At 41.0% G+C, this 24,021-nt stretch overlaps 1 protein-coding gene across 1 annotated transcript in view; it reads left to right on the top strand.

The window, feature by feature from the left end:
• The window catches only part of LOC138056915 (dynein axonemal heavy chain 6-like), a 94,440-nt gene that overhangs the window by 49,981 nt on the left and 20,438 nt on the right, over positions 1-24,021 (top strand). Inside the window, 27 exon segments of the mRNA XM_068902865.1 lie at positions 1,619-1,840; positions 2,880-3,027; positions 4,011-4,117; positions 4,631-4,681; positions 5,834-5,965; positions 6,128-6,201; positions 6,788-6,885; positions 7,546-7,709; positions 7,881-8,012; positions 8,861-8,940; positions 9,032-9,112; positions 9,500-9,650; positions 10,424-10,477; positions 11,430-11,521; positions 12,707-12,862; positions 12,968-13,034; positions 15,056-15,210; positions 15,317-15,497; positions 15,969-16,094; positions 17,476-17,585; positions 18,509-18,581; positions 19,373-19,462; positions 20,038-20,120; positions 20,614-20,698; positions 21,409-21,561; positions 21,981-22,211; positions 23,625-23,696. Coding sequence (XP_068758966.1) covers positions 1,619-1,840; positions 2,880-3,027; positions 4,011-4,117; positions 4,631-4,681; positions 5,834-5,965; positions 6,128-6,201; positions 6,788-6,885; positions 7,546-7,709; positions 7,881-8,012; positions 8,861-8,940; positions 9,032-9,112; positions 9,500-9,650; positions 10,424-10,477; positions 11,430-11,521; positions 12,707-12,862; positions 12,968-13,034; positions 15,056-15,210; positions 15,317-15,497; positions 15,969-16,094; positions 17,476-17,585; positions 18,509-18,581; positions 19,373-19,462; positions 20,038-20,120; positions 20,614-20,698; positions 21,409-21,561; positions 21,981-22,211; positions 23,625-23,696 — 3,168 coding nt within the window.

The following is a 24,021-nucleotide window of genomic DNA, read 5'->3' as shown; positions in this document are numbered from 1 at the left end:
AAATTCAAGTTGAAAGAAACGCAAAAAGCTTTTAAAAGGTGGACTTCCTTGTTTTTTGTTTTTGTTTTTTTTTTTAATCACAACAGTACATTTTTCAAAGTTTGCTGATGGAAGACAAAGACTAAGAACATTCACCAAGTGGAAAAGTGTCTGATTGCTCAAAGAAGTGATGCCATATAATAAACAACTAACATCACTAAATCTGGACTGTACTGGGGAACATTGGCCCGCAGTCGTTTTTGTATGGACTTTGCTGCACTCAGTCTATACTAGCTGCCATGTGAGTGTGCCAATATTCTCCAGTAAGGTCCTCGTGCTTGGTTAGTAAGAGGTTAGATTTATTCATAAGGGCTTTTGATTATTATTTTTGATTGCGTCTTTCCACTCCACATCTTAAGCTAGCCGCCCATGCAACCAAAAAAACATCAATCGTTGCATATTTGTTTCTTTTATCATGGACTAATGACTGAAGTCAAGTGAAAATGGATAATAAGTTTTTTGTCAGTTGATTTTCAAAACCAAAATATCTCGCAAAAGAAGCACATGGAACATACAAAAAATGAATAAATCCATATATCGGAATCGGAATGGTCTAAGCACACCACTATTGGTGATGTTATGGGTTGAAGTCTTGTTCAAGCCTTGAGTATGCCTGAAGTTGTTCCACAAACTGTAATGATCTTTCACGTCGAAAGTCCTATCATATCTGCAGTTCTGATGAATAAATTTCATAGCTTCCACTATGCTATCACTTTTATGGGATATAATACGAAATCGCAATGAACCAGCTCCAAGATAGCTTGATAGATCAGTGGCAATTAGCAGTGTCTGGCACAATCACATGGTCACGGGTTCTAGTCCTGTTCACGCTTATATTTTTTAGGCTTGCAGGGATCGATGGCGCAGTGGTGAGGGCACTTGCCTCCCACCAATGTGGCCCGGGTTCGATTCCCATACTCGGTGTCATAGGTGGGTTGAGTTTGTTGGTTCTCTTCTCTGCACCGAGAGGTTTTTCTCCGGTTACTCTGGTTTTCCTCTCTCCTCAAAAAACCAACATTCGACTTGATTTGTGTTGATTTGTTAATTTCAATTTACAGTGTCCCCAATTAGTGCTCCAGAGCTGGAAGAAGAGACACTTAAATCAAGTTCCTTTCCTTTTTTCCCTTTCCTTCTTTTTCTGCAATGAGCTTTAACTTAGGAAAGAGTAGTAATTGTTTCACTCTATTTCTTTTCTTCACCCCCCCCCCCCCCCCCCCCACTCTCCCTTATATTCTTTCCTACTTTCCCTCTCCACCAACTTTTCCTGTTTTAATCTCTTGGCCTTTTCTTATGGTGCATTGTCGGGTTTAAAATTCAAAGGCATCAATTTTCTCTGAATCTTTGATTTCGCCCCTACAGATTGGTCAATAGTCTGAATTCATTGGGCTCTCGAATTCATTGAAATCATAAATGTATCGAAATTTGCAGTCATATTGGACCCTGAATTCATTGAATACTTGAATTCATCGAACCTGTGAATTAAGTTGACCTTTACAGTTTTAGACTTTTGGATTAATCGAAAACCTTGAATTCATGGAAACCTAGGATTCATTGAACCTTTATTTCACTTCATTCACAGATTCCTGGGTCAGGCGACTTATACAGCTACTTTGTGGATTTTGACACCCGCCGGCTTGAACCCTGGGAAAAGATTATTCCTTCATTCAAGTACAGTGCTGAAATCCCCTACTTTGACTTACTGGTGCCTACGGTTGATACAGTCCGATATGGATTCATGATGGAGAAGCTTCTGGCTATCAACAGATCTGTCATGTTTACTGGGACCACTGGAGTTGGCAAGGTGAGCCACTGGCAGTCAGTTCATTAGTCAGCCAGTCATTGAATTGTTCGTTTATTTGTTACTGTGGTTAGTTTGCCATTTGTTTGCTTGTTCAGGTGGTTCATCAGTCATTCAGTCATGCAGTCAAGTCAGCGAATCATTCATTCATTCTTTCATTCATTCAGTTAGTCATTCATTCGTTAGGTCAATCACTCAGTCATTCTACCTGTCAGTCAGTCAGCCAGCCAGTCAATTAGTCAGTCCATTCAGCATGTCAGTCTCTCAGCCTGCCACTTAGTCAGTCAGGCATTCAGTCAACCATTCGTTTATTTGTTGCTTCAGTTAACAATTTAGTTGGTGACTTTTTTTGCTTACAAGTGGTTCACCCGTGAGCCAGTCAGTAAGTCAATCAATCATGCAGTCAGTCAGCCAGTCAGTCTGTTAGTCTCGGTCAAACCGTCTGTCAAGTTGGTCAGACAGTTGGTGAACTAGTCAGACATTCGGTCAGTCAGTCAGTCAGTCTGCCAGTCTGCCATTTAAGTTAGTCAAGTCAATCTCCAACTGTTTGTCAGTCAGTCATTCATGTCAGTTAAGCAGTCATTCAGTCAGTCATTCAGTCATTGATTCAATCAGCCAGAGTCAGTCACTGAGTCAGTCACTCTGAATCAGTCAGTCAATCAGTCTTTCGTTGTTTTGATCAGTCTCCCTGTGTTTCGTTGGTTCATTCAGTTGTTTGTTCCTTCCTTTACTCCATTTTTTAAGTCAAATCAATCGTTTCATCGTACAGTTACCTTTGAAAGAGGTCTTCACTGACTGAACTGACTGACAGAAACGAAGCCCTTCCTACTTCACTGCGTCATTTAGTCATCCATTTGTTCTTTCGTGAATGGCATTCCACCATGCCGGTGAAGTTTGTAGCCTGAGTTCAACACATTTCACCCATCATGATTTTGAAACAAGCAAACTGTGACTAAATACTGTCCACATAAAATTGAATCTGCCATTTCAGAAAATATTCTCTCTCTTTTTGTGGTTATATTTAGATGTTTTTCTTTTCCAGTCTGTTGTTGCCAAAGGTCTTTTGACTGACATCAGTGAGAAAGCAAACTATGTCCCCATCATGATGAACTTCTCAGCGCAGACAAGCAGCCAGAGAACTCAAGAAATGATCGAAGTAAAGCTTGAAAAGAAGCGAAAAAACATTCTTGGTATGATGCATTTTCTTATTAATTTAGTCTAGGCTGCTAGCAGTCTAATCTAGTGGAGCTCTCTCCCCATTCTCTCCTCTCCCTCGCTATCTCCCCACTCTCCCTCGTCTTTTTGGTTCACTTGCGTGACTGAAGAGGGCGGCTCCACTGACTTAGAAGAGACTGCTATCAGTCTATGTCTAGTCCCCATGTTTGAAGTTCCCCAAAAACTCAATTGTGTTTACTGTGATAAAATCCCTTTACTTACCAACTGCAAAATATTTTACATATGTTGTTATTTTGACCTCCCCATTTCACTTTTTTATGCCACATGAATTAAAACAAGTGAATTAAAATAATGTAACTCTCCGCATGGAGAGGTTTTTCTCCGGGTACTCCGGTTTTCCTCTCTCCTCAAAAACCAACATTTGACTTGCCTTGCGTGAATGTGTTTACACAAGAGAAAATGAGGGGGCAGAGAGGGAGGCTCCCGGTCCAGCCCTTGGGATATGTCATGTCCACGAAAGTCATTTTTAGACGAGCGGACGTCTGTCTTCCGAGACGTCCGCATGCATTTTGAAAAGACATAATGAATTCATCAGCCTTCCACGTGCACCTCCATTTTCTTTTTTCACTGAAAACCTGAAAGCGAGGCAAGACTACATGCGGACGTCTTGGAAGACAGACTTCCGCTCGTCTAAAAATAACTTTCGTGGATATGACATATCCTGGCCAACGCCCTGAGACTCCCTCTCTGTCTGCTCATTTTCTCTTGGTTTACAATGTCCCCAATTAATGCTCCAGCGCTAGAATGCGTAGACACTTAAATAAAGTTCCTTTCGTTTCTTTTCCTTTTCCGTGAGTCCTTCACGGGAACAAATGCGAGACCCTAATAGACAATTACTTTAATGGTCCACTGATAGGTTTTTTCATTCGTCTTTAACCCATGTTTCAAATATACAGTCGTTTCATTCAATAAACATGTTCTGCACTTTTCATTCCAGTTGAACCTGCTGGTAACCGAGTGATTATCTTTGTTGATGATTTGAACATGCCAAAGCTGGATACTTATGGAGCACAACCACCAATAGAACTGCTAAGACAGTATCAGGTAACATTTACGTTGAAACGTTTCCTCCAAGCTTTGCTGTCATGAACCTGAGCAGCTGATGACTTGCCATTTTTTGTCATCTTTGTTGATTGCATTTCTATGGAGGATGTCTCGACACTACCCTCTTTTCCCAGTAATAAATACTTGAACTCCTATATGTCGTTGACAATCGGGTTTTTATGATCCAATCAGCTCTGTCAAAAATGCTACAACAGTTTGCAAAATTGGTATTAGAGAGATATTAGGTAAATTAATAACGCCCAAAGAAGATAAAGGGTCTCCACCATTTTTACAACTTGTTGTAGCCTCCTCGTTGGTCTAATTATGACATGCTTTCACCTTGCAATTGAGGCGCTAGGGAGAGTATTGCTATCCACACATTATAGATTTTCCCATCTGAATAGAAGTCTTTTTGGTCTTTTTGAGAAACTGGGTCGTCCCCAGTCGCAAGGGAAGTTCTCGACAGATGAAAACTAGACTTAACGAATATTCTTGGTATGTTTCCTCTTGCAGGATTTTCATGGATTTTATGACCGAGAAAAGCTGTTCTGGAAGGAAATCCATGTAAGTTGTGTGGCTCGTTCAAATACCTCATTGCTGGCTATGTTCACGTGCCCATGACAAGTCTCATCGCTTTCACGGACCAACTTCCTGTATTAAGCAGATATGTCCAGATATCTATGCACGTAATTGGATGCTCTCCGATTTCAATAACGGTCATCAAGTGTCTGCTTGCTCTTTTCTCTATCTTTTAGCATCTTTTGTGTCTGGGAATACTAATTATTAGGGAGCTTTAGCAACGACGACGGCAACGGCAATGGCAACGAGAACGTCGTCGTTTAATGTGAATTCGCGTTATTGGTGGACAAGTAGAAGAGAACGCTGGGAACGAAGATGTATAGTAATTACTTCGTGACTTTTCCAAGCATTTTGATGTGACATAGTTGTGGCAAACACTCAAGAACGAAACTAGTATGAACCGCGCTCAATTAAGGGGAAAAATGAAAATTTATACTCGAGCGCTGACTTTATCCCTAAAACCTCAAATTTGGTCATTCACGTCGTCGTTTTGCTGACGACGACAAAGAAATAGACAAAAATGAAAAGATGCACGAGCAGAGCGTGCAAAGCTATTGCTTTTGCTCACCAAATATGCAAATTTGTGACGTTTTCGTTGCCGTCGCCGTTGTCGTTGCTAAAGATCCCTATTAATAGCATAAAGTGCATGTCTCTCTAACTATGCTTCTCAAGTAAAGATAGTAGTTTAAGGCTGCAGTTACCCTAACCTAAAATTGATGCCAGCAATCACTCTCATTGTTGGAAATATTTATCAAATGCTAAGACACTTCGCCTTGGATATCAAGGTTAGGCATACATTTTATTACTTGCTTTTCAGGCCTGGGTTGTTCGAAGCATGGTTAGCGCCAACCAACCAACGGTTAGCGCTAACCAGGCTTCGACCACCCAGCCCCTGGACATAAGTGCTCACGTGTGAAAACAAATTAAGCAAGGCATCTTGTTGTCTAGCAACCCTCCTGAGTGCGCCTGGTTTTGCAGCAATATGGAGCAAAGTACTTTGATCTTTGCTTCTATTCAAGGCTCTTGCTCCGCCCTGTCCTCTCCCACCCTCCCATCCCATTTTGGCATCTTTTGCCCATTTTATTCATTTTACATAAAATTAATCTACCTGTTTTGTTTAATTTGTCTTTATTGCAGGATATGACCATCTGCGCAGCTTGTGCTCCCCCAGGGGGTGGTAGAAATCCAGTCACTCCGCGCTTCTTACGTCACTTTAGCATGTTCAGTATTCCGTCATCTGCTGAGCATATATTGAAACACATCTTCAAGGTACCAAGCTGACGTCCGATCTGACCCTTAGAGAAAGAATCGTAAACCGCCATGATATGTGTGGTGTATACCTCCTACACCAAATCTTTGTTTATTGCATCCAAGGCCTCTTTGCAAACCTCTATTTGAAACTTGTCTTCGTTCTCTTTTTTATTTATTTAGGCTATTGTCTCTGGGTTCTTAATCGACTTTCCACATGATGTGAGGAATTGCGCAGATGCCATTGTTGGAGCGAGGTAACACATTTTTCTGTTTCTCGTCTCAAAGTCAAGGGGCGATAATTTGGAGTGTTCTTTAACCCGCAATGTCACATTAGCGCTGACAACTTAGCCCTTTATTTTTAGATTAAGGGCGCGTTCGATTGACCCTATTCCGGAATAAGAATACGTGGAGTGATGATTAAAACGGTATGTTTGGCGCGTTTTGAAGGAGCAAGGATAATAAAAATTTGTTTAAAGTAGCATTTTAGCAGCTATTTGACAATTTTAACGTGAATCTCCGTAAAAATGAAGGATTTCTAACTTATATTCCATGTATTCCTATTCCAGAATACGGTCAATCGAACGCACCCTAAATTACTTCTTTAGACGACAAGTTAGTACTTTAAACTCCGTGACGATCTCAACAGAGTTAGGATTAGTGAACAAGCAGTGTTAAATTTCTGACGATCTTTGGAAAACATGTTGTCAAAACGTGGGAAGAAAAACTTGGCCATTAGTTAGTTCTAGCTTTTCATCTTTGTCTTTGTAGTTGTTGTTGTTGTTGTTGAGATTTTCTTGTCTTCTAACAGTTCTCACAGGTCCTGATCATTTTTCTCCCTAGCGTCGAAATTTATGTTCGCATGAGCACAGATCTTCTTCCCACACCTGCAAAGTCACATTATGTGTTCAACTTGCGAGATTTGTCCAAATGTATCCAAGGTAAGAATACCTCCATGATAATTTCGTTTCTTTTTGCTTTCCCCATTGACTTAACAGATTACATATTCAAGCATATGCTATCAAACGTTTTCCGTTCTGCTGTCACATCAAAATTTCAAATCCTTGATTTGTTAAAGCTGCCATTTCATACTACTTTGTGGCCGAATTATTGGCAGTTTTTAAACCTACTTATGTCGGATTTTACAAAGCCCGTGCGTTTTTGTAAGAATAAGTACCAAGTCTCGCGTGGGGTAGTATATTCCAGGGGCGTTTTTGAATCCTATTGGTCTCAACTTGAGGTTGCTATTTGCAGAATGTTGTCAATCGTCTTTGAGAAACTGAAATTTGTCAAGGTTCACTGCTATCTTTTAAATACTCTTCTGATAAGAAGGCACTGCTTATCGACTCATTTTGGGTCCATTGAGCGAGGGCGTATATATTGTGAACGCCTTGTGCATTGGTCAACCTACCCTCTTCCGGTTTTGGTGAGTCAATCATTGCTTAGTCGAACACTAAAGGCCTTTGACGAAACCGAATGCAACCTTTAGGTTTATTAGACATAGGTGACTTTGCAAATATGAGCATTGCATCCGTAGGAGTTGAAAAAGGTTTTAAAAAAGTTTAGCCAGGATAAATGTAAAGTTAGTTTTGTGTTCACAGGTGTCCTTCAGGCAGATCCTGGTGTCATCAGAGATGCCACTCAGATATTTCGGCTGTTTTGTCACGAAGCTCAAAGAGTGTTCCATGATCGATTGATCAACAAAGAAGACAAGCGATATTTTAACACCATCCTGTCAGAGATGGCTCAAAAACACTTCTCACAGGTTTGTATATGGTTCTTTTAACTCCTTACTGCGCCTATGATAATTGGTTTCTCAAAACAGCTTTTATGCTTCAATTCGCAAATCTACGCCCTATTACTTCTCTATCTTTATCTCTATCTATATTTATATCTCAAGTCCAGAGTCTTTGCTTATTTATTCATTTGATACCAGAACATGGACTCTGAGAAGTTTGAAACCACTCCAATCCTGTTCGGTGATTTTATGAAGATGGGAGCTGACCCTGCAGACAGGATTTATGAGGACTTGGTTGACATAACTAAAGTCAAAACACTCCTAACTGATGTAAGATAATCCGACTTCTTTTCTCTTGAGCATTGAAGATTATTTTTGTTGCTGCTGCTGCTGTTTGTTTAGTTATTTATTTATTTATTTTGGGTGCCACAATTAAATTTGGGAAGCACTGACAATTAAGCTTGTACCTAGATCCGAGTTTGCTCTGTATTATTTGATCAAAAAATAATAGCTGAGAAACGCATCACCAACCGCAGTGAAGATAAAATCTCTGCATGGAACACAACCAATCACTGGACCCTACTCTGTAGTATGTGTGAACAAAATTGACCAATCAGCGGACCGACCAAACTGTTACTTTTGCATGTCTTCAAATTGAACCCGAATCTCGCAATGCTATCAAATTCTGGTGCGCCAATATACATGGTGAGGGTTACATTAAGAGAACACGATCCGATGGCAGTAGCAGACTGTAGTAGTGTTGGTGGATTCTCTTGGATTCTCTTGAATTCCTAACCCCAAAATAAAGTTAACTCGGTATGTTTCTCTATTCTAATTTCGGCCATTAACCGTTTTCAAATTAAATATTTTATGGCCATTATTAGAGCATAACCAATCTGCTGAAGGAGGCCTACTGCTTGAGGAGGCCTACTAGAAAACCGGACTTTTGCTTGTCATGCATCTTCAGACATTCGGAAACTGCTCAAGCATGAAACTTCCTCAAGTTTAATATGCCACAATTTATAATTAGTTTTGAGGGCATAAAGAATGCTATCGCATAGCCAAGTACTGTGAGACAGTTAAGTTGACCTCATCTGGTGCTGGTTGCGTGCATATCTCCAATACATTGACTCAAGATTGTTTCATGCTCTGTGGTTTTGTTTCCTTCGTATTTTCAGTACCTTGATGATTACAACATGAATTCTTCTAAAGAAATGAAGCTGGTCTTTTTCATGGATGCAATCGAGCACGTTTCGAGGTACGGATATCAATGTACACTTACACCTCTTTGTGATTGTTAACAAGTAACCGAACAAAATTCAAATGACTTTTCGTTATTTCGACTCCAGGATTGCTCGTATGGTTCGTCAGCCTCGTGGAAATGCGCTTCTCGTGGGTGTTGGAGGAACAGGAAAACAAAGTCTGACAAGGTAACATTTGTGGTAATACTCTTGAGTATTTACCAATTACCAACGGAGTGCTAAGACCTTACTTGAAATAACGGCCCGCGTTTCTTATTCGTTTATTTATTTCATTAGTATTTATTTTTTTAAATTTCAATTTGTGGCTAAGGCTATAATTTTCTTAAACTGGAAAACCAGGAAAGTGTAACTTACGGCACTGCGCGTGAAGATAAGGCGAGGATGAGGCTCTTAAGTCTCATTTATCCTTAACCAACTTCTTTGTTAAAAGCAAATTTTGTATTGTGTGGGAGAGACTGGCTTTTGACGGTGGATGTTCTTTTCTGAATTGTGTTGATTGTGTCCTGCGTCTAGCGTGGACTCAAGCTAAGTACAGAGCTTTCTTTGTTCTTTTAGACTTGCCTGTCACATGTCTGGATACCTCTGCTTTCAAATTGAGCTGACTCGTGGCTACGATTACTCCGCCTTCCGAGAAGATCTCAAGAAACTTTACATGTCAGCTGGAGTGCAGGGGAAAAACACTGTCTTCTTGTTCACCGATACACAGGTAGATTGTCGTTGATGTAGTTTTCATCCAATGATGATAAACTGTGGATACAAAAGTAAAGTGAACAGATCGTCGCCAAGCAATTGCTTCGATTTTGGATTAATACGCTTTGCGATTGTCTTAAGAATCTCGTACGTAATTCACAGCCGATCAGAAGCAAACGCACAAGCAATTATGACTCGCTTGCTTGCATTTTCCAGCAAGTAGCGTCTGCTGCAAGTATTTGCGTTGTGATTGGTTAGAGTAAGGACTCGATTGGATACCGCTTTTTAGCGATTAGATGTTTTTCAATTAAGAAGAATTGGAAGGTGTGTCCGCTATTTATTTGAAGTTGTTTGTGTGTGTAATATGATAGTTTATCTTCCTCATCAGCAACATCATTATAAACATCATCATTGCCGTCATCATCGTCCTCGTCGTCGTCATCGTCATCGTCATCCTCCTCGTCGTCGTCATTATCATCGTCGTCATCGTCATCGTCATTATCATCATCATCAGCATCACCATCCTCATCCTCATCGTCATCGTCATTATCATCATCGTCATTATCATCGTCATCGTCATCATCAGCAGCATCATCATCGTCCTCCTCGTCGTCGTCGTCATCATCATCGTCGTCATCGTCATCGTCGTCATCGTCATCGTCATCATCGTCATCGTCATCATCATCGTTGTCATTATCATCGTCATCGTCATCGTCATCATCATCGTCATCATTGTCATCATCGTTCTTGTAGTAATTGTTGTTACACCTATCATCACTTTTCTTACAGATTGTAGTTGAAGAATTTCTGGAAGACATCAATAACATCTTAAACTCTGGCGAGGTATTTTTTTCGTCCTTTCTAACTAATTTAACAGTGTGCGGCATCCTTAACTTCCAAGCTGTTGTAAGACAGGCAAATAATGACTTGTGGCATTTGGAGGCTGAAGCGAAGGAGAAACACTAGCCTCATGTAACTTGATAAACGCACAGCTAAAAGCATGAACCAAACTACTTTATTACGCAGATGGGTTTTGCAACTGGTGACACCGGTCGAGTTTTCTCACATCATAGACAGAACACATAAATGGCGGCCAAAAAAAGTATTCGTTCTTTTATGTGCTAATTAGTCTCACTAGCTTCGTTTGCATAGACAAATACAAAAGAAATGTTGCTTGCGAGCGAGGTTAGTGCTTCTAATTAGCACATGAACAAAATAATACATTATTGGCCGCCATTTATGTAGTCGGTCTATTAGCATCCTCAAAAGAAAAACCTTAAATGACAATGACCACAACCAGGTTTTCTGAGCCCGCGAGACTAAGCACACAGCTTGATTTGATCTCTTTTAACGAAACCCGCTGGTCAGCAACCTGGTTCTGGTCATTGCTGTCTAAGGTCTTTCTCCTCAACAATGCAATGCTATGAGGCGTGATCGCACGAACAGGATTTGACTGTTTGATTATTTTGGACGACGAAGGAGCTCTATTCTTCACCCTGTCACTTAAATTTTCGCAGCATTCCAGGCAACCACTACAAAACCGCACATACTTTTCCTATAGAACAAGACCGCTAGCATACGGCAATGTTGCTTAGACCTCGAAACAGCTCCATATCTTATTCATTCAAGTCTTGCTCGAAGACTATTCACACCTTTCTCAACAAACCGTAAAAAACGCAAGCGCTCTTTGTAACCGCTATATCGTACCGTTTCTTTTTTCGCCCTGCTGTGTTTGGGATAAAATTCTTTCTTCTGTAGCTTTCGCGTGATATGTTTCGCCTTGATTGTTTGTCAGGTGCCAAACTTATTTGAACCAGAGGAATATGAACAGGTGTTAAATGGAACTCGACCGCATGCAAAAGAAGCGGGCGTGCCTGAAGGAGACAGGTAGAGAACTATACAGCAGTGTATTTAATGTTTAGCCCATACATACCTTTTACTAACAGATCGAGTTTTTGCCGTTGATTTATGGCGCAAGCGCGAAAAAACGAGTATTCGTAATTTACATTATTATATGGTTCTGTCTCACAAGGACAGGGAACTACTAAGTTCACGAATTTGATTGGTTGAAATCGATATTGACCGCGGTATAGATTTTCCCATCTAGACCGGCATCTAGACAGGTAATGTTTTGCGGTGAAAAGATGCAAACTAAAATGCAAAAATATGTACCAATATTTATTTATGGAAGTGCCAAACAGCATGATGACAAAAGAGAGGATGACGAGAAAACTTTGAATTAAGTTCAGCTCATCGCCACTCATCGCCGTTCGCAAGCAAAATGTCAGTTAGTATAAACCAGTTACATTAAACGAATTAAATTGTTCTTGTTTGCCATCTAATAAACATCTTATTAACCGAGCTTTGTCAGTCTGTATGGGAGAATCTTGACCTCGGTCGTGTGTACAGACCTCACTGCGTTCGGTCTGTACTCACGACCTCGGTCAAGATTCTCCCATACAGACCTCCTTCTCGGTTAATAAGAGCTAAATACAGACCGAGAAAAAAAGGCTGGTTCGTAAGATACTACACCTCTGAGGATATAAGGCGCGCGGGAAAGGAAATTAGTTGAAGTCAAGCGGACCGTTCAACTGCCACAAGTGATTGGCATGCGCGAGAATCTGGAAAACAAATATATCTTCTTGGCTTTTTAAAATTGTTGCTTGCAAGATTCAAACAGTTGCACAAGTTTGTTCCACATAAACAACATGAAAAACTTGCTAGGAAATGTTGCATCAGAATTTGAAATTAAGCAGACTGGACAGCGGTTGTGCTGTAGATTACGTCCTGCTTAATTAGCCAATCGTAGCGTGTGTACTGTCTGTGAAATGTAATAAAATACAATATCGAGTTAAGAAGCTGTAGCTTAATCATAAATTACAAGTTAAGCAACGATTTTAGCTTGTAATGTCTGATTTTAGCTTCTTGTCTGATAAAAAACATTTCGTTTAAAAACAGAGTAGTTGTTAGAAATCGTTGAACGTCAGAAGGAAAATCTTCCCTTTGAAGCTTACCGCAATAAGATATTCCTGTATGGGATTTTCTGTTTAATAACGCTGTTTTATTTTGTAGGGATGCAGTGTTCAACCACTTCATCAGCCGAGTTCGAAACAACCTTCATGTAGTACTCTGCATGAGTCCTGTGGGGGACGCTTTCCGTACTCGCTGCCGGATGTTCCCTTCTCTTGTCAACTGCTGCACCATCGATTGGTTTACAGAGTGGCCGAGGTGAGTTCGGTAGTGCTTACACTGATGGGTCTTGGGTTTTTTCCGGAGGTTTGTTGTCTTATCTCAGTCGTAATAATGCGATTTATTTGGTTCCTTGTTTATCAGGGAGGCTCTGTTGTCGGTGTCACAGAACTTCTTTGAGGAAGTAGACTTGGGTGCTGGTGATGTTAAGGTAAGAAGGCATTTCGAATGAATTAGGAAGGACACACGGACAGAATGACTGACTGGGGAGCTTTAAGGCGCTGTTACACTGTGAAATGTTTCGTGCAACTTGTCTCGCAATGTTGTGGCGATATTGTGGCGGCACAAGTTGCACGAGACATTTCACAGTGTAACATACCCTGGAACGGCCAAAATCGTTGCGAGACAAGTTGCACGAAAAGTAGAACTTAATTCTACTTTCGGCAACGGCTCTTGCAACTTGTCTCGCAACGATTTTGGCCGTTGCAGGGTATGTTACACTGTGAAATGTTTCGTGCAACTTGTCCCGCCACAATGTCGCCAAAAACATTCCGAGACAAGTTGCACGAAACATTTCACAGTGTAACATACCCTGCAACGGCCAAAATCGTTGCGAGACAAGTTGCAAGAGCCATTGCAGAAAGTAGAATTAAGTTCTACTTTTCGTGCAACTTGTCTCGCAACGATTTTGGCCGTTGCAGGGTATGTTACACTGTGAAATGTTTCGTGCAACTTGTCCCGCCACAATGTCGCAAAAACATTGCGAGACAAGTTGCACGAAACATTTCAAAGTGTAACAGCGCCTTTAGCAACGACGACGGCAACGGCAACGGAAACGTCGTCTTTAAATGTGAATTCGCATTATTGAAATCGCTTCGCGACTATTCTAAGCATTCTAACGTGACATAGGTGTGGCAAATCCTCAAGAACGAAACTAGTATGAACGGCGCTCAATTTAGGAGAGAAAACGAAAATTTATCCTCAAGCGCTGACGTTCTACCTAAAACCACGTTAGGGAACTTAAGCAACGACAACGGCGACGGCAACGAGAACGTCACAAATGTGCATATTTAGTGGGCAGAAACAATAGCTTTGCACGCCCTGCACGTGCGATTTTCACTTTTGTCCATTTCTTTGCCGTCGTCAGCAAAACAACAACGTGAAATAGTCAAATTTTAGGTTTTAAGGAGAACGTCAGCACTTGACGCTAAAGTTTCATTTTCTCCCCTAAATTAAGCGCCGTTCCGACCAATGTCATTTTTGAGGAACTACCACACCCTTGTCATATAAGAAGGGTTGACATGTTTACAAAGTGATTACAATGACGCGAATTTATATTTTGAGATGACGTTCTCGGTGCCGTCGTCGTCGTCGTTGCTTAAGTTCCCTGTTGTTGTTTTGCTGACGACGGCAAAGAAATAGACAAAAATGAAAAGATGCACGCACAGAGCGTGCAAAACTATTGCTTTTGCTCACCAAATATACAAATTTGTGACGTTCTCATTGCCGTCGCAGTTGTTGATGCTAAAGCTCCCTATTAGGGAGTTTAAGTAAGAAACCACGACGGCTACAGCGACAAAAACGTCACTTCAAAATATAAGCGTAAGTATTTCACCATTTTTCCCTCTCGTTGACGTTGTACAATATAAGCGAAGTATCCTGTAACTAAATTGGTACGGAGGGATTTGAAGTAAGGAGAGAGCATGAAGATTTACCGATGTATGCTCACATAACACGCGAAAGGAACTATTTATACGAGTATAAACTCCCAGTATGCCAGTTTTTGAACAAGGAAACTTGTCAAGGAAAAAAAATGTCACATTTTTACATTTACACTGCCAAGGAAAAGTTGTCAAGGAAAACTTGCTAGTGTAAATGAGGCTTAACCAATGATATCATTGTTTTGTGGCGGCGCCGTCGTCGTTTCCCAAGCTCCCTTTACAAAGGGCCTGGCTGTCTGACTGCCTTCCCGTCCTTGTGTCATCCAGTGTATTCAACTTTCGTACTGTGTAACCAACAGTTGTTTTCGTCTCGCCTGTTTTCGTTCATAACTGTCTATTAACCTTCCCGTCGTTGTATCGTCGTTATATATCGTTATTGCCTAGCCTAGCCTAGCCTAGCTTATTAATTTCGCCTAATGTTGTCTAGTTTGCCTTCCCTTGATCTGAGCTTTACACCCGTATCAAAGCAAATGCTTTCCTTTTTTCTTGACATCTTACTTCTTCATTACAGGACAGAGTGGCTGAAATGTGTGTAGAGATTCATACAAGTGTTAGCTCCATGGCAGACAGATTTTACGCGGAGTTACGAAGGCGATATTACACAACTCCCACTAGTTATTTAGAGCTTATAAACCTGTATCTGACCATGCTGGATGAGAAGCGAAGGTATGGCCATGTAGCAACGTAAACGGCCTCAATTTTTTGCCTGTGGTTTTCCATTTGCACTTGTTAAACACCAGGGTGTCAATTATGTCATTCATTCATTTTACAGGCAGCTGATTGGTGCGCGGGATCGAGTCAAGAATGGCTTGAAGAAGCTTCTAGAAACAAACGATCTTGTTGACAATATGCAGGTTGAGTTAGTGGCGCTAGAACCACAGTTGAAACAGAAATCACTTGATGTCGAGAAGCTTATGGACAAGTTACAGACTGACCAAGACGAGGCAGATAAGGTCAGTGTTACAAAAAAGGAAGATTGGCGAAGCTCTTTCTTACATGTAGTCTGAGTCACTTGTTCTACAAACACCTGGAAAATAATTAATTAAGACTCTGGGTTTTATCACTCCAATTGCAAACATGGCGGCCTTCGCTGGAAAGAGAGGTTTTTCGGTGGTTAGTCAATCAAGCAACTAGTCTCGGTCTGTCAGACTGCCAATTGGTCAGTTTGTCAGGCAGACAGGCAGACAGTCACTTAGTCAAAACAATTGGTCAATCCGTCAGATAGCAAGTCAGTTATTCAATCAGTCCATTAGACAGTGAGTCAGTTATTATCTAGCCTGTTGGTCAGTTTTTGTTCAGTCAGTCCGTCAGACAGCAAGTCAGATATCCAGTCAGTCATAAAGTCGGTCAATTAGGAATCAAGTATATCAATCATGCCTTAAGTTATGTGCTAATCAATATACCTGTTTCTGGTCTACTAACAGGTGCGTAAAGTTGTATCTGCAGAAGAAGAAGTCGCCAAAGGAAAGGCAGATGAAACTCAGGCTATCGCAGCCGAAGCTCAAAAAGACTTGGACGAGGCTCTTCCCGCCCTTGATGCTGCTAACAAGGTCAGCCAATGAATGTTGGCGTTTTAATGTCTTAATGTAACTAAGGCGGAAAAACTGTTGAATTCGCGGATCTGTTTGCTCAGTTGTAAGGGCCGGAACCGGATGACCCTGTGGGAGGTATACTCTGGCTACACCCAAACCAAGATCATGCTGTTATCACAAACAAAGTAACGCACTTAGGAGCAACGTAGCCGTCCAACGAGTTGCAAGAACCTAATCACAATGTAGCACACCTTGCAAAGGCAAAAACGTCGCTAGACAAGTTGTAGGAAGCTTTGCAGAAAGAAAAACTCAAGTTCCAATTTCCGCGCAACCGTTTCCGATTTTGCATGTTATTCTTATGTACGTCCTTTTCACGCTATCCGTCTCTCAGGGCGCTTTCCATTTGACAGAACTGACTGGCCAGACCAGGCATTTGGAAGGATTAACTTTACACCGCCTTCAAGTTAACACTCTTCGAGGATGATAAACAATCCTCTGTAAGAATGCGAGGGATTATTATGCAAGTGTTCCTTCAAATTGTTTCATTTTCTTTGCAAACTGATGGGTATGGGCGACCAGTTCTGACAAAAGGAAAGCGCCCTCAGTTACTCGTCACTTGTTCCTGTCTAACAACACCCCTTGTTGTGTACTTGACATCTGCCTTGTCTATAGAGACGATCGTGTTGCTCGGTAGTTACGTCAGTTAAGTCGTTGGCCTTGGAGATTGTTGTCATTTAAAAGGAAGTTTTAAAAACAATCTTTTATTCACTAACACTTATTCAATAAGTTATTATCAAAGAAATTAGTGCATGCTAACGCGGCGTTCTGGTGTTGAAATTCATAAACTTTTGATAACTATCAGTTTTATCTGAGTCGAGAGACTTAGGAAGCCGTGAGGATTTCAAGTCAGCCCTTAGTCATTATGTAGAGTTGAACTTAGATGAAAAAAGATAGCATTTAGCAAAAGAGTATAAACCAGAACATGAGTAGCCAAAGTGCAAATTTCATCCTGTTGTTTGCCATTTGCCATAACGGCTTTGCTGTAAATCTCTGTTAAACTGACTTTAAAATTTTTCTGACAAAATCTGAAATTATGGTGCTTTATATCTTTGGCAAAGGCTAATGTGTTTATATCTTTCATGTAAAGTAGTAAACTCAATGGTAAATAGGTAAAGTCTGCTTACGAGCCAAGTGGCCTATTAGGCCGGAGCTTATCTCGGTTTCTGCGGCATGAAGCGATCGTGAGAGTACAGTGTCTTGCCCAAGAACACAACACAATGTCCAATGCCAGAACCAGAACCCGGACCACACGATCTGGAGTAGAGAGCACTAACCACGAGGACACCGCGCCTCCCTTTAAAACTCAATGCTTTTCTTTTTCTGTTGTTGTTGTTGTTAGGCCCTTGATTCCCTCGACAAATCCGACATCTCTGAACTTCGCGTGTTTACAAGTCCGCCTGAACTGGTGATGACCGTCATGGAATCCATCTGCATTCTCCTTAATGCAAAGCAAGTAACACGTGTAGCCCTTTAATCGCCAAAATCAACATAGATATTCTCACAGCTGTTTCGTTTATTTTCTAATGTAGTACTGGGAGGGAGAATTTTTACTAACATCAACGGGCCCCTTATGTAACTAAAGTCAAAGGTGGACTGTTTTCAAAAATCCTTTCATCCAGAACTTTCAAGAAATGAATAACTAATACTTAACAATTAGACCCGTAGCCCGCAAGGGCTACGGGTCAATAGCCCATGAGGCGAAGCCGAATGGGCTATTGCCCCGTGGCCCTTAAGGGCGAAGGGTCTAATTGTTTTAGTATCACCCAACTAGTCGGACAGAAAAGGCAAATAATAAGTTAGCAAATGCAAGTTAAAGAAATATTTAATTGGGAATAAAGCGAAAGAAAACGTCACGCTTTTCGCTACTAGAGGACTATTGCTAATATTCTTCTAGTAGCGTAGCCAATCAAAATGAAGGATTTGCATTAGTCCACTAGTTGGGTGATACTAATAGTAGATAAATGGTATTCTTTATTGCTCTTGCCTTCTTAATTCTTTATTCGAAAATGAGCAAACTTTACATACTTGATTCACTCAAGTGAAAATTACGTGGTCCGCGGTTTAAAGTTTGGTATTGGGGGAACTCTGTTAATTTCAGAAGTTAATCACCTGAACTCATCTTATTGTATTTCGAGTTAAACACATCTTTCTTAACTTTTTTGTCTTGTAACTTTACTAATCACTGGTTAGCTTATATGCACATTACGTGTTTATTTTTATTTTGATTGATATATTTTTGTTTATTGATAATTTAATGTGCACATTGGAATGACTGCTAGATGCTCCTATAGGCGATACGTGGGTAAACAATTATCTTACGTCTTATCTTATCTCATGATTGGCTTGTCGTGTCCCCTCTTGGTTTCAACTAGGCCTGACTGGGCAACGGCGAAAAGCATCTTGGGTGATGCCAAGTTTTTGTCCAAGCTCATGGAGTACAACAAGGTTGGTGACAGGATTTTCAAGGAATGCAAGCAGCCTTATTTAAGTTAAGGTTCACAGTGCAACCTGGCCCGCTTTGCTCGAAGCATGGTTAGCGCTAACCAGTGTTCAATATCATGGAACTCAATGCTTGGGGTTTTGGTACCTGTTAACCAACGGTTAGTGCTGACCAGGCTTCGACCAAGCGGCCCTATATTAACAGTGAGACTTAGCTTGATGCTATTCTGGTTTGGAGAAGTTTTAATGTAAGTAAGTGTTACCTCGATTTAAAAAAAATCATCTCCCTTTTTTCTTAAGATTTTGAAAGTGTGATTGCTCAACACTTGACTGGCAAAATTAGAAGGTTTGATTTTTATCCCAAAAGCTATTTACTTTGAGTGTAAGTTTTAAATTTCACGGTCCGTCATTACACACGTTCCAAACTGACCGATTGGACCTCAGAGGGTTGGAATTAGGGAAAAGTGACGTCATTTACTCACTAGTTTAAGTTTTCAGCGTGTCATTAACAACTATTCACTGGAGTCGAGGTGGCTCGCAGGTGAATAGTAAAGGATACCATTAGGAAAATTCCAGTTAAAATAAACAGTTGTCTTGAGAATCAAGGCTTAAAACTTGGGTCATTCAGTGTTTGGTTAACGTTGCTTTGAAATCCAAAAGAAAAAAAAAATTGTTTTTTTTTTGGTCGTATAGTAACCCCAGGTAAGACATTGCTTTTGTTGAGTGAATTGAAGAGGTATGCTGATTTACCTTCTTATCCCATTCTCACGTTATGTCAAACTTTTTTCTTTCTCCAGGATAACATTCCTGATACCATGTTGAAGAAGTTGAAGAAATACATCGACAACCCCAAGTTTACACCTGAGAATGTGGAAAAAGTTTCAAAGGTACATTTTCTTCCGGCTTTTTCTTATTCTCGTGCGGTGCTCTTGTCTGTTTCAGGAATTCAATCTTTGCAAAATCCGGACGCATAGCTATTTACATCTGGTCCCGCTTGTTCAGAGACTGGATAACTTTTTGTTCCGTGATAAGTCACTATCCAACAGTTTCAATGTGTGCAAAGATTTCAGTATTTACTCACGTAACTTGGAATATGGACACTCTGAGGACATTGAAGTAAATCGTGAACGACAAACTTGGTCAAGGTCCAAAACGTGGCGTATATTAATTCTTATACTCTAGATAGGGACTTATCTACTAAGGTAAATTTCTCCAACCATTGAACAAGCAGGGCATGGCTGACAGATGTACTGTGCTCTGTGACCATTCGTGGACCGTTTGTCAGTTGTCTTAGGAAGCGCGGAATATCTATGCTATTGGGACAAACTCGTCCGGCCGTACCCTTCACAATTCAGTCGTTAAGATTACAAGAACAATATTGATAAACAGGCCTAGGTTGCCTTATATAATTTTATTCCTTCTCTTTTATTGTAATATTAGGTACATTATTCCTTTCTTTCAGGCTTGCCGCTCAATGGTGATGTGGGTTCGTGCAATGGATTTATACGCCAGAGTATTCCGTACTGTTGAGCCAAAGAAAAAGAGGTAAGAGATTATATCCTTTTTATTAATTATCACCGGCTAATGCACCATTCCATTTCAGTAACATCTAGCCCTCTATTGAGCAAGCTATGGGGTAACTCTGTTCATGGGGTACATGAAGTCCACCCTTCTGTCACCGTGATTCTTTTCTTGGGCAAGGAATTTCGCTCCACACTGTGTCTCTCCACAGAGGTGTATAAATGGGTGCTATACTCTGAGTTGTTTCACGCTCCAGAATCCGGAATAAGCTCCGGCTCTGTGAGTCCGCAGCGGCTCGTGTGCAACTTACCTAAATTACCTTAGCATTTCTCTGTAGTGCTCTCTAAGTGTCCCGTATGCATTCTGAGCTCTACGTTCACTAAACCATAATGAACACATTGTTAAGTAAAATGTGCTCAATTACTGTCTTGCTCAAACTCGCAAAACAAATTCGAAGCCCCTTTCTCGAGAGAACTATTGGCAGAATTCTCTAAAGAGCAATATATTTTGTCCTTAGACTCGCAGCAGCACAAGTGGAACTGGACGCAGTTATGGCAACTCTGAAACAAAAGCAAGATAGCTTGGCCGCTGTTGAAGCGAAGGTGTGTTTTTTCATATATTTTCTTGTAGACTATGCCTTAAGGCAAGGCTGGAAGTAGTCAGAGAGTTTAAAAAGCGACAACGACCATGACAGTGCCACGAAACAATAGTTTTATTGGCTAAGGATGCTTAAAGCAGTTTTCAACACTTTCAACACTGAAGCTGCAGCATTGGGAAGGATTGAATCTACCTAACTGTGTCACGTTACGGCAAAGTTATGGTTTTCATATGAAACACCAATAATTGCTTAACAAGTTGCATTCATCGACATGACGTTATAGGTTACCATGGCAACAAAAGAGTCAGCAAAAAGCACCTTACATTTTGTAATTAAACGTTTATATCTCAAAAAAGAACTCGCAACTCGCAATATCTTATTGCAATACAACATTTTGAGAGCAATAAAGATTTTTTCGTCTTCTTCTATTCCAGAATACCTGGAATATTACACCCTAACCTTCATATAATAAATTTATATTTTACTAAACAATCTCAAGATTCGCTCTCGAACAATTGCAAATAGCTCATGACCAATCTTGTTTTCACTGCTGGCATTCGCCCGTCCTTGACATCTGGTGGTCTCATTTGTGTCGAGTTCTTATTGGTTCATTTTGTAGCTATCATGTGCTCTTATTGATAAAAGTTTCCTCTCTTTCTGGTTGGTCTGGCATTTGATTAAAAAGCCTGGAGTGTGTTTTGGTTCTCCATTTAGATCGCTGAGCTCCAAGCAGCTTACGACCACAGCATTGCGGAGAAGGAGACACTGACCAAAAACATAGCTCAGACCGCAGCTCGGCTGAAGAGGGCTTCCAAATTAACCACTGCGCTGGGAGATGAACAAGAACGCTGGACAGAGAACGTAGCGGTAAGGAAAAAAAACAGAAAACACAATGTGTCGTATGAAAAAGAATATAAAAGCTGGAACCGATACAGCGTCAACGTAGATTGGTTTAATGTTTTCTTTCCTACATTTCGGGTAGCTATAACACTCTTCGTGAGGTACATTGGCAGTTTTACACTGTTTTCGTGAGTGTGGCCCTGTGGTTTACTCTGTAAACCAAGTGTATTGTCTCTGCAATCAACCATGCTTTGCAAATGGGTTACACTACTATTGTAGCAAAGAATGCCTTTGTAAATAGATTTTTGTTTTTTTTTCTTGTTAGCCGTCTTACATTGATTTGAGTTCTTACCTCCTACACTCGGCCACGCTTAAAATGCCATCAGACTTTTCCTTACCTTTACTAAAAGACCATACTGTATTGTCGTCTTATTTTACACCAACAGGCCTTCGAGTTGGAAATTGGCAATGTAGTCGGCAATGTGTTTGTAGCCGCCGCTTGTGTGGCGTATTTCGGAGCTTTCACGAGCCTGTACCGTCTTGAGCTTGTCTCGTCCTGGATTCAGCGCTGTAAGGAATTGGAGATACCTGTGTCTGATGACTTCAACCTCATCAATGTGTTAGCAGATCCTTTTGAGATCAGGCAATGGAATGCGGACGGTCTGCCAAGAGATGCTGTAAGTACAACACTTCATTATTGTAACCATGGACTAGCAGTTGTAAATCAGCTGAATTAAATCTGTAGCAACTGACAAACGACTTTGCTCTGTCGCAGGCAAATTCCTAGGGACACTTGTCTAGAAATGTGGAGGTTTCTATCTTGCTAATGCTGTGTTAGTATTAAATATGAGCTGATTGATTCATCATTTCCTTCCATCCTTCCTTCCTTCCCTCCTTCCTTCCTTCCTTCCTTCCTTCCATCCTCCAATCCTTCCTTCGATCCTTCCTTCCTCCCATCCTTCCTTCCTTCCTTCCTTCCTCCCATCCCATCCCATCCCATCCCTCCTTCCTTCCTTCCTTTCTCCAATCCTTCCCTCCTACGATCCTTCCTTCCTTCCATCCTTCGTTTCTTTCTCCCATCCTTCCTTCCTTCCTTCCTTCCTTCCTTCCTTCCTCCCATCCCATCGCTCCTTCCTTCCTTCCTTCCTCCAATCCTTCCCTCCTACGATCCTTCCTTCCTCCCATCCTTCCTTCCTCCCATCCTTCCTTCTTTCCTCCCATCCCATCCCTCCTTCCTTCCTTCCTTCCTCCAATCCTTCCCTCCTACGATCCTTCCTTCCTTCCATCCTTCATTTCTTTCTCCTGTCCTTCCTTCCTTCCTCCCATCCCTCCTTCCTTCCTTCCTTCCTTCCTCCAATCCTTCCCTCCTACGATCCTTCCTTCCTTCCATCCTTCATTTCTTTCTCCTGTCCTTCCTTCCTTCCTCCCATCCCTCCTTCCTTCCTTCCTTCCTCCAGTCCTTCCCTCCTACGATCCTTCCTTCCTTCCATCCTTCATTTCTTTCTCCCATCCTTCCTTCCTTCCTTCCTCCCATCCCATCCCTCCTTCCTTCCTTCCTCCAATCCTTCCCTCCTACGATCCTTCCTTCCTTCCATCCTTCATTTCTTTCTCCTGTCCATCCTTCCTTCCTCCCATCCCTCCTTCCTTCCTTCCTTCCTCCAATCCTTCCCTCCTTCGATCCTTCCTTCTTTCCTTCCTCCTATCCTTCCTTCCATTCTTCCTTCCTTCCTTTTTTTTCCTTTCCTGCTTTTCTTTCTTTCTTTTTCAATCCCTTATATATTCATTAATTAATTCTTTGTCGTTCGTGGTTTTTTTTTCCATTTATACATTTGAACTGGTTTTGCACAGAAGTGCAAAGGTGAAATACAATAATAACTTTTTTTTGAGAGTTCTATTTTCACCTTAAGCCATTCCACAGCACTATGAACTTCATGCATTTCCTTTGCCAACAGCCCAGATAGATTTTGAACAAGGGTTCATGTGGAAGGAAGGAGCGGCTACTTCTTAAATACAGTACCTTCTTTTTTAGGGCATTGCCTTTTGTTATGTACGGTGGTATTTTGCTAATCGTTTTTTTTTTCTTTTTTTAGGTGTCAATTGAGAACGCCATCTTAGTGACCCGTGGTCGTCGTTGGCCTTTGATGATTGATCCCCAAGACCAGGTTGGTACTGTAGATCGCACAACTTCGAGTACAGTTTGAAGGTTATAAGAACAAGTGACTGTTTTGTAAGGTCTCAAGCAATCATCGTTTTAGTAATCCTCGAAGCAAAAATGTGCTGATGTTTTTCGGTTTTTTTTTTTTTTTCATGGAAATATAATGCTTATTAAGTTAATGTAGTTGCTTTCGAAGCTGGTCATTATTTGGTATTGAACCAGCTTCTAATTTCCTTTCATTTCATGCCAACGTTTCTGTTTTTTAGTAATTAGTTTTCGGTATTTGCAGCAAATTAATCATATTGGGCCTTCCGAGGGTTATTTTAAGGCCT

This window comes from Montipora capricornis, chromosome 7 (genome assembly GCF_036669925.1).
Source record: "Montipora capricornis isolate CH-2021 chromosome 7, ASM3666992v2, whole genome shotgun sequence".
NCBI lineage: Eukaryota > Metazoa > Cnidaria > Anthozoa > Scleractinia > Acroporidae > Montipora > Montipora capricornis.
This window is presented reverse-complemented; position numbering and strand designations above follow the sequence as displayed.